The sequence below is a fragment of the Protopterus annectens genome, chromosome 3.part0 (assembly GCF_019279795.1).
Source record: "Protopterus annectens isolate FY-2018-M chromosome 3.part0, PAN1.0, whole genome shotgun sequence".
Taxonomy (NCBI): domain Eukaryota; kingdom Metazoa; phylum Chordata; order Ceratodontiformes; family Protopteridae; genus Protopterus; species Protopterus annectens.
The window spans coordinates 891,010,578-891,027,313 of record NC_056731.1 but is presented as its reverse complement, the minus strand read 5'-3'; the positions used below and the strand labels follow the sequence as shown (position 1 = coordinate 891,027,313).

Here is a 16,736-nt window from a genome sequence, read left to right as displayed (position 1 = left end):
TGGTGGAATATCTCAGAAAAAACATCACTAAAGATGGAGATGTCCACCCGAACCCTGGCCCCACAGCAAAAATCAACTCTAATAGCCCACCAAGATATACTAACTCCCTCCAAATCTGCCACTTAAACATCAGAAGCATCAACAATAAAATACACAACCTGCATGCTCTATTAGCTACCCACCTCCCAGATATTATGTGTTTAACAGAAACTTGGCTAAAACCAGGGACCAATGACAATGAGATCATACCACCGGGCTATAATATACATAGAGCTGACCGCATAAAAAAGGGTGGTATTGCAGTGCTCTACAAAAGCAATCTAAATGTCATTTTTAACCCTACTCAACCACCCCAAACCTCTAATGCTGAGATACTTGCTCTAAAACTACAGCTAAATAGAAAAAAAAGTATTAATCTAATTGTAATGTATATCCCCCCTGGGAAAAACTCTGACACATTGGAGAGCATTCTAAACTGGCTATCCAATAACTACCCACAGGAAACTATAATCCTGGGCGATATCAACATTGACTGGTACCTATGCTCCTCAGAGCCTAACCCTACCCATATAAATCTTCATGGATTCTCTCAGACCATCACTTCTGCTACCAGAATTGGGAACTCTAACCAAAAAGAGAGTATCCTAGACTGGATCCTTATAAACAGCCAACCCCAAATGTATATGTCTGGGACCCTCCCAAATGAACTCAGCGATCACCTTATAACATACATAAGGAAAAATAAAACAGGTAGTCCTACACCTCCCATTATAAGTCAATTGAAATAAGAAACATTTTGACCTCTCAAAGTTTAAAATGGAACTTAGATCCTGTAACTGGGCAACTCTTAAGTATCTCCCCCTAGAAGAGGCAGTTTCTAAGTTTAATACCACTTTCCTAACCATACTTAATACTCATGCCCCAAAAAGACTAATCAAAACTAAAACAAATATTACACCTTGGCTTACAAAAGACTCTAAATCTAAAATAAAACTCAGAAACAAATCCTGGGAAAAATGGCGTACAACCAAATCACCCCTAGACCGCATTAAATTCCAGCAGCAAAGAAATGTGACAAAAACAGCCATATTAATGGACAAAAGAAACTACTACTGCCAACTTCAAAATAAACACCAAAACAACCCTCAAAAATTTTGGGCAGGTTTAAATAACCTTCTCCATCCTGGGAAATCCTCCACTCCTACCCCAGAAATATTATCAGATAAAAACCCCGAAGAAGTAGCCAATACCTTTAACACTTTCTTTACGGACACTATCCAAGCCTTAGCTAACCAACTATCCACCACAGCCTCCACTGTTACAGAACTCACTCCAAAAACTCTTCACACTTTCCACCTACAACCAGTCTCCACTTCCTCCATTAGATCCTTACTTCAAAAGCTTAAACCAAGCACCCTCTCCGCAGACCTTCTGCCAGCTGAATACTTACAACTAGCTGCAGATGACATAGCTTACCCCATCTCTATACTTATTAATCATACCATTTCCGAATCTACAATTCCCTCAATATGGAAAATATCATACATAATCCCACTCCATAAAGGTGGCTCAACCACTGAATTATCAAACTACCGGCCTATAGCCATAATGTCACCACTAGCCAAAATCATGGAAAAATGTCTACACAAACAACTCCTTCACTATCTTACCCAGAACAATCTCCTCACCAACTCTCAACATGGCTTTAGACCCAATCACAGCACTACTACGGCCCTCCTCTCTTTTACTGATATAATAAACCATAACCGGAATAACAAAATATATCTTCAGCACTCTTTCTGGACCTATCAAAGGCCTTTGACATGGTTAACCACCGACTACTCCATGATACCCTAAGAAATCTCCACCTGGATAACCTAACACTAGATTGGTTTCAGGCCTATCTCTCTGGTAGGAAGCAAGCAGTACTTTGGCAAAATAAGCTCTCCAACCTCCTTCCAAACACCATTGGAGTTCCTCAGGGTCCATACTGGGTCCACTTCTCTTTTCAGTCTTTATTAATGACCTCCATAAAGTCATCCCTGAGGCCACCTGTATTCAATATGCCGATGATTCGACATTAATATGTTCTGACAAATCCCTTGACAAACTTCTATCTAAAACCCAAAGCTGTTTTACAGCAATAGAAAAGTGGCTATCTGACGGCAGCTAATTCTGAATCCAAAGAAAACCAAATTATTACTCTTCCATCCAACCCAAAACTCCCTAACACTTCCTTTACCATACAATCCAATAATGGGACAATTATCTCCCAGACTCCCACACGAAACTATTAGGAGTGACCATTGATAATAAACTCAAATTCGACATCCACATTAATCAAACCATTAAGACCGTTAACAAGAAACTGGGGTCACTATATAGAATCAAATCCTTTCTAACACCAATTGCAAAGTAACCCTTGCTCGTCGCATTTACTCTCTACCCTTCTATACGCCTCTCCATTGTTTACCAACCTTAATAAATCAGACCTAAATAAACTATCATGCTCCTACAATCACATAGCCAGATTTGCAACTGGTAAACCATACAGAACTCATCATTGTATTAACCTAAAATACCTCGGCTGGTTAGAACTCCCAAACCTTCTCCAGCTAAACCAACTCATTGAGGCATTCAAAATACTCAAACACCCTGAAAAGTCCCCAGCACTGGAGAATTTAATCATACCATACACCAATCTAAACAGCCTTCGGTCCTCGTGTAGGACACTCATTCAAACAGTCAAGTCCTGTAACTCTGGAGGAGATGCTCTATTTGCCAATTCCATTGGTAAGATATGGAACTCCCTTCCACCCATTATTACCACCATTACCTCCCTACCCCACTTCAAAAAAAGTCTTACCCACCATTTCCAGTCTCACTGGCTTTGCCAATGCTCATATCCAGATTAACTTCTTCCTATTAGCCTACTTCTTTTTCTCATCTATCAAGCAATCTCCTTCTGTTGTACTCTCCTGATCTTCTCTCTTACCCCTTAATGATTCTTTCAATCTTCTACTCTACCTAACACTATTTCTCACTCCTTTGAAAACTTGACTATCTAGTATAAGTAAAATTACACTTTTGTCTGTGTCTATCTGTTTCACAATTATGTCTTGTCTATGACTGCTATCCAGCAAAAAACATTTTTTTTTATTATTAATTACATATATGATATGCCCTTATCCTCTAACTTTGTTGGTTATTACAATAATGTATTAATATGTATCTATTTTATCCTGTTTGTAATTTACTCTAAATGTGGAGCTTTTCTCCCCGGGCCTCCGCTGAAAATGGACATATATCCAGTCGGATTCTCCCGGTCAACAAATGTAAAATAAAAAATAAAATAAATAAATAAAGTTATGTGCAACCGGAATAGCTGGACAATGTATCTATCAAAATAAATTTCAGAAATTTAGACTGGAAAAAAAAAAAAGAGTTAAAACAAATGTGGAACATATTTTTACATGTTTTACAAGATGCACAGCCATCTTCTAAAGGGCCTTCACCTCCTATGCACTATCCTGCTACATTATCTAATGCTTCATCATTTTATATTTTACACAGTAGCCCTCTGCTGTTATAAACCATGACTAAATAAGCCAGTGAAACTCATTAATTAATTTTACAGTTCTTAATGGGAATTTATATCTGTATAGTGAGTTCGTTTTAACTGGTCATCTTGAACACAATAGGTTCTGTTATACCCCAAAGCAAATATAATCACCATATTCTGAGATTCTTAATGATACTCTCAACGCCTCTTGGATTAGACAGAACATTGAGGAGGAATGTAGGCGTCTTTGTTATCTAGTAATTACCTTGGAAAATTCTATTAATATAACAAGTGATTGTGGTTAATGCGACCCTCAAGCTCTCTCTCTCTCTCTGTCTCACCGCGTGTATTTTACATCTGTGTGTGTGTGTGTGTGTGTGTGTGTGTGTGAGAGAGAGAGAGAGAGAGAGTGAGTGTGTGTGTGTGTGCGTGTGTATAAATGTTCATGCATATATAAGGTTTTGAAGATTATGGAACCACACCCTCTGTTTTAGGGTTTTAAAATCCTAGTAGTAGGTCAGAAAAAGAGCAATTGCTTTCATTTATACCTATCTATATGTAATATTTAACAGAAAAATTGTCAATGCAAGTGATACAAAGTCTGATTTAATGATGTATTAAACGTGTCTAACTTTGTGAGGAAAAGCAGTGAATCTAGGAGAGGCGAGGCTAAAAAATATGAGAACAAAAAATCATAGCGGTACGCTGAAATCATTCCTTAAAATAATAACAACGCTGAGCTCAAGGTTACGTATGAAGTATCTCGGACTGTTGCACCCATGCTTAGTGTCTGGCACCAGTATCATACCTCTCAGCCTCTTAGAGCAAGAAATCGGGACAAAGCCATAAATAAAAGTGGGAGAAAGGCCCCAAAATATGTACAATTTTTAAATATTGCTCTTACAAACTTAGAAAGTTGATATAATAACAGGTTTTGCATTAGCATGAATTTTTCTGAAGGTTATAAAGTCTGAAACTCAAATGCATGCTATTATTTTCTAACTTCATTATTTAATGATTTGCCGCTAATTTGCCAGAAAACCACATTTTTTATGAAAAACGGTCCAAAAATATGAGGCAAAAATCTGGACATTCTGCGAAAATCTGTACAGTTGAAAGGTATGCAGTCTCGTTGGTGTGTGGTCTATGTTTCTCTTTGTCTGAACTCACTGCAAATAATGTTTTTTTTTTCTCATCATTAGGCATTATAAACGCGCGCCAACTATTACATTTATTAATACTACTAATACCAGTTTTGGACGGCGGCTTTTGGTTTGTTGTTGTACTGTAGTTCCGTCATTTTTCACTTTCTGCACTGCAGTGACGTCACCCCTCTTCATCATTCCAGTCGGAAACGCAGCTCACCTTCAGGGGGTTGTTGGCTGCTGGAGCGGGCGAGTTTATCCCAACAACATCAGCGCTGCGTGGGTAGGACTGGAGGCAGGCGGAAGGCTGGCATCAGCAGCTTTTCAACAGGCAGTGTCTGCTGAGTGAGAACATGGCGAGCCCTGGCAAGGAGACAGAGCCTGTGCAACATGCAGGGACTGGCACCAGTGTAGAGGCTTCTTTGGAGTCAAGCGTGATGCTGAGCGAAGAGAGACAAGCTGGAGTCGGGGCGGAGGAGGAGGAAGAAGTGCAAGGGGATGCTGTTAGATTCAGCAACCAGGCCCAGAATGACATCTCACTCCTGAACAGAATCACTGACGTTTTAAGCTGGCAGAGGCCCTTTGTTAGTGCAAGTCTGTTTATCTGCTCAAATGCAGCCTTCTGGTAAGGACCTTCTATAGGATCTTAAATCATGCAGCGCCATAATCCATGACACTTTGCTTATAGTTCCATACCAGCATCTTGTCCATACAACCAGCCAGTATTTCTTATTCCCGTACATGTGTTGTACTTGAGCTCCTTTGATGTGCAGGAAGTTGTGAACATCCCTTGATGTAAGTACAGTGCTTTATAATTAACGCACGTTAGCACCTGGCACTTTCAGCTAACAGGTGTGCTGACTCCCAGAGCTTGCCTTTGATACTGAGATGACTAAAGCATAAGGGGACGACGTGTTTATGTATCCACGAACGGCTTATTTACATACAGTGCCACTAAGAGCCAAAGAGTACAGTTCAGGTCATTTTTAATAGCATATGTGTACCCGTAAGGCGCGCTTAATTCACAAGTTGTAGACAGTGTCGCTTTACAAGAAGAAAAGAATCTGTGCGCTTATTTCCCGTTTAGTGGTGAAATAACAACAAGCAAGGGGCGTAAGACGTTTGTTCAGTCATACTAACGTGTCTCTGTGGACAGTTTTTTTTATTAACGTTTAATATTCTTGAACTTGCATAAATATATTTATCTTTGAATGAATGTCGAGAATCTCGACATTCATTCAAAAAAGAAGCAAGACTGCTATTAAGTCTTGGTCAAGAATAATACCGTATTCTATGAGCGACCCCCCCCCCCCCCCAATCTTATACACTGGAGTTTTGTGGTTATGTTAAATGCAAAAGTTGATGTGACTGCAACCATCAACCTTCTGATTCAGTGATTACAAAAATCGGAACAAAGTCAAAAATAATGGGTGGGTGGGTCCAAACATAGGGACAGATTTTAAACATTGCTCTTAAAACTTAGAAAGCTGATGAATAGTTTAGTGTTTGCATGCATTCTTTGAAAGATCCAAAGTCTAAAATGTAAAATGTCTGTCATTACTTAGTGACTTCAGTCCTCAGCATTTTATCAGAAAACCACAAGTTTTTTGAGAAACAGACCAAAATTATGTGGCAGAAAATCTGATCATTCTTTAAAATTCTGCACAGTTAAGATATGTGATCCAGAATCAGATTGATCAAATGAACCTGCACAGTTCAGTTTTCAAAATAAATTTCTTCAGGCAGAATTTTTCAGTGCTGAGGTTCTTGCTGTATTTCTATGTATGTATGTATGTATGTCCCTTTACCTTACAACAATATTTAGTACACATTTTTGATTTGCATTTACAAATCTTATCTATTGAAGACATGACAGTTTACTCAACAATCTTACTGTTACCTAATAGTGCACTGCTGAATGTGGTTACTTGGTGGTCATCAGTAATTCAGATGTGCTATTGTCTTTTTAAAGAGTAAGTCATTTTCACAACTGACAAGAGTTTTGCAGATCACAGGATTCAAAGAGTGCAGTTTATTGCAAGTCAGCAGGCATGTACTTGCAAAAATAATTCAGTGATGAAAGGAATTTAATTAATAGAAGCTGACGATGCATATTTGATGGCTGGGATATAGGGTGGGATTTTGAATTTTGATCTAGTGTTCACATTTATGAGTTAAGCTGCCTGTCAGTTAAATATCAAAACTTTCTCTACAATAAAAAGTTGTACTCTGTAGTTCCATTTATATGAAATAATTTGTTGTATGAAATAATGTTAGTGACAGTTTCAGGTAATCCCAAAATGGTATGCAGTTGCATTAAATGGTCATTTATGCTGAGTTATTTCATAGGTTTCTGAGTGTATTTCCGATGATGTTTTTCATTGTTATGGTATTTGCATTTAATATTTTAAACTTTTGCTCTATGGCCAGAGCTTTGTTATGTAATCGTTTTTTTTATCAGTTTCATTGTTCACATGTCAAGCTACTCACATTAATAATAATGCAGCAGACCAGTGCTAAACAAAGATATTGGTTTAGTTTGCAGAGTTGTTTGTCACTAATTTTGGGCAACTGTTTGTTTTAGGGCATTTTCTCCGTTATTATTTTTTTACTTTCATCATAACTACATGATACAGAAATGTTGTACCTGCTTTAGATATCTCAAGCAAATGTGTCTCAAGCACATGTAGTAGACCTGTCTGTAGATTATAGTTGACCCATCTTCTTATAAACACTGACTCAAGACTGAGTAGTGTTGCACTGATTGTGCTTAATCAGGGAGAAATACTTGTGTATTTGTTAGTGTGCAGAATGGTGTAGGTGTAGCATTTTACACATATATATATATATATATATATATATATATATATATATTTGGCCCCTTTGACCATTTAACCTACATCCACTATCAGCACATTCATGCTTCCTAATCTCTGTCATACTAGGACACTGGGAGAAGATGTGAAAACTTGGGATTGCTGCTCTTATTGGAAAGTTTAGGAGATTTTATATGCTGCTAATATACCCCCACTGGGTTTGAACAGATGCATGATACATTGCAGACTGGTGGGCTAGTACAGGTGCTGCACACTTCTGCACCCCTAAGATCTGCAGTTAGAATATTTGTATGATGTTTGACAGGCTCTGGAGCTGTAGTGTCAGGTGGTGGAGCACCTGCAGCAGGGCTCTACCAACACCTTCCTGTTAGTATGGTTGAGACTGCATCAGCTGCTCTCATTTACCCTTCCACAGATATATCTACCAACAGCTTTCTCTCACTGTGGTTGAGACTGCATCAGCTGCTCTCACCTACCCCTCCACACCTGGCTCTTCCAGAGCTTTCCTCTCAGTATGGTTGAGACTGCATCACCTGGCTCTTCCAATACCTGGGATGCTGTGTGAACCTAGATCATCTAAGTATTGTCAGCATCAAAATTTCTGCATCACGAAGCCACTAATAAAGAACTGCTTTACTGAGGAATTAGATACTCAGGCATATACTCTAAGAAATAATTCAGCTCAGGGCATTTGCTCAAGGTTTCTTTGTTTTATTTTTTTCATTTATTTGGGTCTTTTATGTTGAAGAAAGTGTCACTTGCTCTAGAACACTGGTCAGTTTTACTTTGGCTAAGGATTCAGTTATGGTATCTTACAATTTTTATTGTGACTTTTGTTTGTGTCAGCACTTGTTCTGAATTTTCTTTAGCTCATTGTGATGTTATTTGACATTACACAGTTTTGTCTAATGAAGTATCTTGGGTTACTTCCCATGAATTTAGACTTATATTCCCAAGATGCTTTACCTCATAGGGCTATAGGGCTGTATAAAACATATATTTTGACAGAAGATAAGAACCACTTAGTCCACTTAATTTGCCCCTTTTCCCATAATCTGGATAAGCCATTGATGCTTCAAAACTAACCGTTTATTTCTTTTTAATCCTACTCTGAATAAAATCTGCCTTGTCTGTTCCATATAATCTCAAATGCCCTTCTTTTTTGATGCTGGCACATCTTCCATTATTGTTTGGAACTTCCTTGCACCTTCTACTTTCCATTTTCAAATTGTGCCCCATAATTGTCCAAGATATTTATTTTTTTTAAATAGTGATGCTGTGGATTCCCTTGAGGTTCTTAAATGTTTTTGTTGTATCCTTCACTATCATCTTTATTCAGGACTACAAGTTTAATTATTTAGTTTTTTGGTTATTTATTTTTTGACTGGGTTAGGGGGTTGGTATAATGGCTAAGGTGTTTACTTCACAGATACAAGGTGCAGGGTTTGATTCTTCTGAAAGGGAAATTAACTAGGCTTAAAATGGCCCACAAGGGCAGCTAGCCTAGTACCCACCTATGAACCTATACACCCTTTTTGTTGCCTTACTTTATACTTCCCATGTCTTGTTTATATCTGCGTGAAAATGAAGCCTATGAAACCGTGCACAATATTCCACTTAGAGTTGTAGGTCAGTTCTGTGGTGCAGAGGGATGAAGCTTTGACTGTGATCCATATGACCTGGGTTAGTTAGCAACCCAAACAATGATGGAAGGTGGGAGGGGACAGCTCACTGCAGTTTGCCCATTCTGGCATGATGGGTAGGTGGAGTTGTAACAACATGCAGTAGCAGGATTGCCAGCAGCAACAACTGGGCTGCTATGGGGGCATTTATGCAGTGTATGTTGTAGCCAGAGTTTGCTATATATAATAGTGTGCATGTCTGGGGCTAAACCTGCATGTCTCTGACCGATTAGACATTAGAGCTTAACTAGAAAACCTGGATGGCTGCCTGAAAAGTGGCCACCTAAGATTGAGGCTGCCTGGACTGTAGCCACCTAAGACTGGCACATTTTAGAGGAGCAAATGGTCTGATTGGGTCATTAGAGGGCTGATTACTGGGATGCAGTAGGGGAAGAAAAGAAATTCCAGGGGACATTTTAACATTTGTCTTTGTAAACAGATACAAGCTTTTTGTTTTCTATCGGGGCTGTACCTTCTTTGCCTCTTTGTCACATTGATGGTTTAGCCTTAGATCATCTGATACAAGTATGCTCAGGTCCCTTTCTGTTTTTGTTGTTGCCTCTGTACCTTCCTGTAGGGTTGCCACCTTATCATTCTTCCATTTCCTGACAAATAAACCACACCCCTGCAGAATTATAACACACCCTTTGCTCATATTGGCCACACCCTTTTAGCAAGGCACACCCCGAAGCACCCATTTTTAAATGCCATACACAGTGGCTGCATGGGGAGCATTACATGATATGGAGCCCTAGGTAGGCTGTTCCATGGCACTCCCAACCCCTGCTAGCTACTGTCACCCTGGCATACACTCCAGTGCTCTGCTGTTTTCTTGCCATTCTTGCCTCCTCATACTATCCAGAATACCTTTGTTTTGTTCACTAAACTTTACTTTATGTGTCATCTTCTTCCTACATCCTTTCAACCATTCTAAATGGCCAAGACTATACTGTAATAACTGTCTAGGAAAGAAATTAATTAAGTTGTGAACTGGGAGGCCACAAGACCACCAGAACTTGTGGATTTATTTTTTTATAAAAGCTTTTATTAAAACATTTTTTTTTCAGTAAAAAAAGAACAATTAATATCACTTAAAACAATAGAAATATATGACAATACAAGAAAAGAAGCAAACAACAATTGATAAAACACAAAAAAACAACTATTTACAAAGGTGTCTACTACATAAATGATATAGTAGAAGAATACTTTGAATTAAAAAGTAATGCAAGTGTATCCATTGCTATTTATTTAACAGTTCTTATAAGTTCTTCCATATTTTATATGAGGAAGTGAGTCAGAGTCCTTGACTTAATGGTCATGAGTTCCAGATAACAAACTTCTGTCAAGATATTAGAGAACTCATTAAAAGAGGGAGCAGAATCATTCTTCTAATTTCTTGTTATTACTTTCCTTGCGACAGTTAGAATGCTCCATTAAAGGGGATATTTCATTTTCACAACCCATTTTGAAATTGGAGTATTGAATAAAGCCAAAGATTTAGTTAAAGAAAATTTATCAGAGAAAAGAGACTGCAAGAATACATTAATTTAATTCCAGTATGTTTTGAGTATGTCACAATCAAAGAACATATGATGCCAATCACCTTTAAGGTCCAACTTACATCTCCAACAGACTATTCTAGTACTGGACATTAGTTCAATTTTATGCTGTGTAAAAAAGGAACCCCCAAGAAAATAACCTCCATTTAGGTGAACTTGTAGTTTGTTTAGATGAAAATAAAATAATGTTTTTATCTTCATCGGGAGGTTCATTATTTATAAATTTAAAATAATTCCAATAGCTTTCCTTATTAAATTCCATCTCTTTTTTTAATCACTTTATATAATTTAGACAAAAGACCCTTTCCAGTAATTTTCTGATGTACCAAAAAGTATAATAAAACATGGTATGAGGTGAAGGTGCATTTTAGAGATTTTTTCCACAACCTTTGGTCTATTGATGGTTTGAACAAAAATTATGATTTGGGAAAGTAACTATTGTTTTGAAAAAGAAGAAATAAAGTTATGTTCAAGGATGACAACACAGCAGTTATAAATAAACTGGATAGTAGTCACCTGTAAACTTAAAAGAATGCTTGTGAGGGCACATCAATCATATCTGGGCTGACTGCCTTCCTCCCTACTCAAAAAAGTCACTTTTTGTGTACCCCTCTAATGGTAATTTGGTATGGAAGTGAAAGGACAGCTGGGCTTAGTGATATATTTCAAATTGCTGCTGCCACACATCTACATAGCAGGATGTCGCAGCCCTAACCTCAAAAGGCAGACACCTTCTGTGCACCCCTTTGAAGTCAAACTACAATGGAAAGTGAAAGAAAACACAGAGCACAACAGTATATTTCAGTCTATTAATGTCAGCTGAACATATGCAGCAGACTCCTTTACCCTACCCCTAGAAGATAGCCACCAGTGTATACAGCTGATTTTATTTGTGAAGAAAGTGAAAACATAATAATGTGAGTTATTCTGACATTCAGCTGGGCTAAAAATAATAGCTGCTTATTACTGTGTAGTTCCAGAAATTGCATTTGGTTTTTAGTCCCAGAACTGTGCCATACTCACCCGCTTGAGAAATTCAGCCAAGATGATAAGGTCTGACCTGCTTCTGGTAAATGTATGTTGATTATTAGCAATCTTTTAACATTATTTTCAGTTTGGGTACTGATATTCCCTTTACTAATATGTCAGAATGCTAGTTATTCTAATAAGATAACAATTAAATGAGTATTCTTCTAACTACACCTTTGTAGGTTGAAATCTGCCCTGTATTTGTCCAGCATTCATGTATGAATTCAGTTAGAAAACTGAATCTGGAAGTGAAGGGGACCAACTAGAAACACCACATTTATTTAGAAGTAACCCATTAGCGTTATCTGCATCAATGGAACACTTGTTTATTTGTTCTAAAATTCCTTAACCATTGCAGTTATGTGAAAATTATTGTTAAATGATTTAAATGCCTTATTAAACACTGCAAAGGAGATCATAGATTGTACGCTCAGATTATGGGCAGAGTCAATACAGCAGTCCATGGTACCTGGTGTAAAATATGAAACTCAAGTATTCCAACATGTTCTACAGAACGGAGAACATTAAAATAAGCATTATTATTACATGTTCTTAATACAGTGCCATGTCCATTTGAACAAATGAATTTGGCATAACTGTAAAATAACTTATTGACACCTGTTTTATATAGTCATACACATTCATGTTAAATCCAGTATTAAATATACAAAGATATAAGCCTTTTCTCAGCTGCTCATTATACTAAAAAATTCTTTGTGCTTAATATTTTTTACTGATTTTGAAATATGCTGTTAGTGCCAATATGAGATTCAGATTCGTGTCTACTAGATTCTGAAACAGCAGTGTCCTTATGTTATATAAAGATTATATGATAATGTCTTTAATATGTTATATAAAGATTATATGATAATGTCTGTAATTATTTTGCACTTGGAGTGGAAAAGAGTTGTATCACTTTGGATTGTGAGTTGTACTTCGAGCTACAGCACCTTAACTATAATAGCCTTCCTTTAAGAAAGTATTATTTCACAGAGAGGGCAGCTGTAATATGAAAGACATAGTTTAAAAACGAGCCAAAAAAGGTGGGTCAAGGGTCACTGAGACAGACATACAGACAGGTGGGTAGTAAGAGAGTTAGTGGCAAGGTGCAACTCTCAGAAAATAGGCTTCTGAGCATTTGCATGTGTTTTTTGTGTGCTTGTATGATTGAACATCTATATAATATCAAATATTTAGCAGCAAGAGTTATATAGTACCTGTAAACTAACAAACTGACTTCTTCCTGCCCAATGGATGCTCCCTTATATGAAATCTGGTATCCTAATAGCCTTTTTTGACAAGATCAGCCCACTGGCTTTCTGTACTGTACTCTCTTTCATGAGCCCCCCACCCCATGACACTGTCATAATCAGCAGGTTATTTTACTCTTTGGCTGTAGCAGAAACATGCTTTACATCTTTAAACCACCCAATCCTAATGGAGGGGCACTATTAATTGTGACACCATAACGTTTATTATTCTTTTGTATCTATATCAGTTTTCAGAAGTATCCTACCTTGTTGTATTGCACTGCACTGCATAAATACTCGGCAGCTCTTTCCACAAGAAATGATCTGGCAAGTTCTCAACTAAGTGTGACCACATGAGAAGTGTCACCAATACTGGTGCCTTCGCAGGGTCACCAATACTGGTGCCTTCGGAGTGTCACCAATACTGGTGCCTTCACAGTGTCACCAATACTGGTGCCTTCGCAGTGTCACCAATACTGTTCCCTTTGCAGTGTCACAAATACTGTTGCCTTTGCAGTGTCACCAATACTGTTGCCTTTGCAGTGTCACCAATACTAGTGCCTTTGCAGTGTCACCAATACTGGTGCCTTTGCAGTGTCACCAATACTGGTGCCTTTGCAGTGTCAACAATACTGGTGCCTTTGCAGTGTCACCAATACTGGCGCCTTCACAGTGTCACCAATACTGATGCCTTCATTGAGTGCCAAGCTGAAAACCTGGTAGGTGTTTGCACTTTTGCTGAGATTATCACTGATGCTTTTTGATGTGGTCCACTAGTGTTGTAGTGATTTGTAGGGAGGAGCACAGTTTTCAACTAGTGGCTTTTCCTCCTTGGCAGCTGACATATCAACAAATATTTCCTGGCCACCTTTAACAAAATCACTACTTGAAAAATGTCTTTGCTTTCTTCCTTGTCACTTCAGTTGTCAAATATCTGAGTCTGGTTGCTGATTTAGAACTTTTACTTTTTTATGCGGGCTGTTGGCTAATAACACTTTGTTTCCAGGCTTTCATCCTGTAAGTCCATAGATGTCATATAAATCTATTATGTGTTTTATAATGAGGTGTTTCATATTGTAGAGTTTATGTATAGCTGTGTTTTCCTGATAAATTAAATTGAAAATGACACATATGACACCCATGTTTATTGCCAAAATATTCGTCAGACCATGCACTTTTGAAAACACAACCTTCCGTGTTAAGCTTTTTTACGTTCTTACATTTATTGGTAACCTTGTAATAAAACACACAATCACTACCAAAAAGAGATTGGTAAAATAATAAGCAGAATAACATTCCTGTGAATTATACATGCCTTTTCAAAGATGATATTTTGGTCACCAGGTATTTGCCCAATGAAAGTATACTACATTTGGACTGCATATTTTAACTTGGACAGTAAAGCTACCATATAGTAAGGAGGCCTACTAGATAAAGCCTTGACATTACAGCTCCTAGGTTCAGTCCTGGACTTTAAATCAGTGGTTAATGTTTACGAGTTCAGCAATTACGTTAATAGTTCTCTGTATATAGTACCCACCTAATAGTTTTAGGGTTCAGTACTGAACTCCATCTCAGCCATGTTTGAGAGCATAGAAGAAGATGCCAAGACCTGTTTTCTTCATATGATGAAATGATTAAATGGATAGTTCCCCCTTCACAACTCCAGGCTTCAGTTTTGAACACTAGGTAAGTGACCAGTGTTGACAGAATGGCATTGCTTGCAAAAATGCTGTTATTCAGGTGGTGCAATGTTCAGTGAATACATTTTTACCTTAAAGCTTTACGGTTTACTCCTGACCTCTGTCACTGATGGCAGAGCAGCAGTACATTTCAGCAAGTCCAGGAGTACCATGGTACATGGTCAAGTAGATACAGGAGCTATGTCAGCTCCAGGCTTCAAATGTAGAACACTTAGCACCCCAAAACACATGCACACACACACACACACACACACACACACACACACACACGAGCGCGCTCGCGCATACACACTCAGGACATAAAGGGAAAGGTGAGTGAAGAGCTCAGAGCTGTAAGAGTAACAGCAAGAATTGAATTGCACAAGAGTTTCAGAAGAGTATGCTATGTATGATCCAAAGAAATAATAAACGAAGAAACCAGTTATGTGCAGGTTAGGATGGAGAGCTGCATAAGTAACAGACAGCTGGTAAATTGGCAAAGCCGCATTCTTTTTGTCTTTTCACAGAATGGGGTGCAGACAATATATTGTGGCCCTTTGGCTACACATTAGACAAGCTTGTCTTAGAACTTCATGCAGGGCTACAAGAAGGCACCGTGACATTTCAGAAATCTTAGGCACTGATGTGCAGATTTACTGGAACTGATGATTTCCATTCCTCTGTATGTAAAGGAAACATTTGTATGGAGGACAGATAAGTCAAAAATCTTTTATTCCTTTTTTATGTGACGATTGTGAAGACCGACGCTTTCTTCTTTCCATGGACTCTAACCTTAATGCATTCATTCCCTGTATTCCATCTAACTAAGAACACACTAGCCAAAGCTAAACTGTAAGGAAACAGTATAATATTAGTGATTGTGCCTTAGATGAGCCAATGACGACTTTCCTTTTTGGAGAACCTGATCACTTTTCCTCCGTTACATTTGGCTATACATAAGCGCTTGCAAACTCTTGCGTCCCTTTCTCAAAACTCAGTTTGTCAAATCGAAGGCTAGAATGCTGGTGCCTAACAGTTCCTTTTCTTAACCAGTCCTGAATATGCTAAAGAAAGGTAGGAGACAAAAAATGTGAAAATCCTACTGACAAAAGTAGAGATTTGTCACTTGGACTGCTTTACAATGTATTAGACCCCTTGTATACTCCTATATGAAGCACCAAGACTCATGGACTATTTATGTCATTTGTTTGAGTCAGACTTGCTGTGTATATGTTTTCTTATTCTTAAAACTTTAAACTCAGACAATAAAAGGCAGATTGTGAGTTATTGCTTATGTACTCTTTTACCTTAGGCAGAATGATTTACAAGTTTCAAGCTCTGAAGTGTAAACTGCTTTACTTGGTCTTTGTAATGAAATAATGCCACTGAAGAGAACTACAACTGTCATACCAATGAGTGCATCTGGAGTAATTTTGAATCATTCTATACAGCTCGGTCTTTTACTCAGACTGCCAGAATGAAGGGGACTATTGACTGCAATATGCTGAATCTTCACAGGGAACTTGGATATTACACTATATTTAAAAAAATCATCTCTTTTTTTGTCTCATTTGAGAAAATGAAAAAGGCCTGCATGTTACTAAACAGACTGTCTAAACAGCTAATGTACTGTCTTAATCGTTTGCTATAAAAAAAACTTTTGTAAGGTGTAGTTGGGTTGGGACACATTCAGCTAGGGAAACAGTAACACTTGTAGCACATTTCAATAATATTTTTGTTGAAGATATTTTGGAAGTTGTCAGAGGGACTACAGTCATTTATTACCATTCTGAGGTAGAAGCACTGTCCATAGTTTGGACAAGTTCTGGCATGGCAATGCTACAGTGGATCCAGTAATACCAACCTGTTTCTCTTTCTCCTCCCACCCTCCCTCAAAGGAAGTTGTGTATATTTTATAACAGCTGTTTTGTTTAGAATGCTTTGCAGTTATTGTTTAGTTGTATAGTGGACTTCACGTTCAAGTGGC

At 38.0% G+C, this 16,736-nt stretch overlaps 1 protein-coding gene across 1 annotated transcript in view; it reads left to right on the top strand.

Moving 5' to 3' along the window:
- The first annotated feature begins 4,689 nt into the window (after nt 1-4,689).
- Nucleotides 4,690-16,736, top strand: part of RETREG1 (reticulophagy regulator 1) — a 1,271,534-nt gene continuing 1,259,487 nt past the window's right edge. Inside the window, exon 1 of the mRNA XM_044065221.1 lies at nt 4,690-5,332. Coding sequence (XP_043921156.1) covers nt 5,061-5,332 — 272 coding nt within the window. The 5' untranslated portion in view covers nt 4,690-5,060. The remainder of the gene's footprint in view (nt 5,333-16,736) is intronic.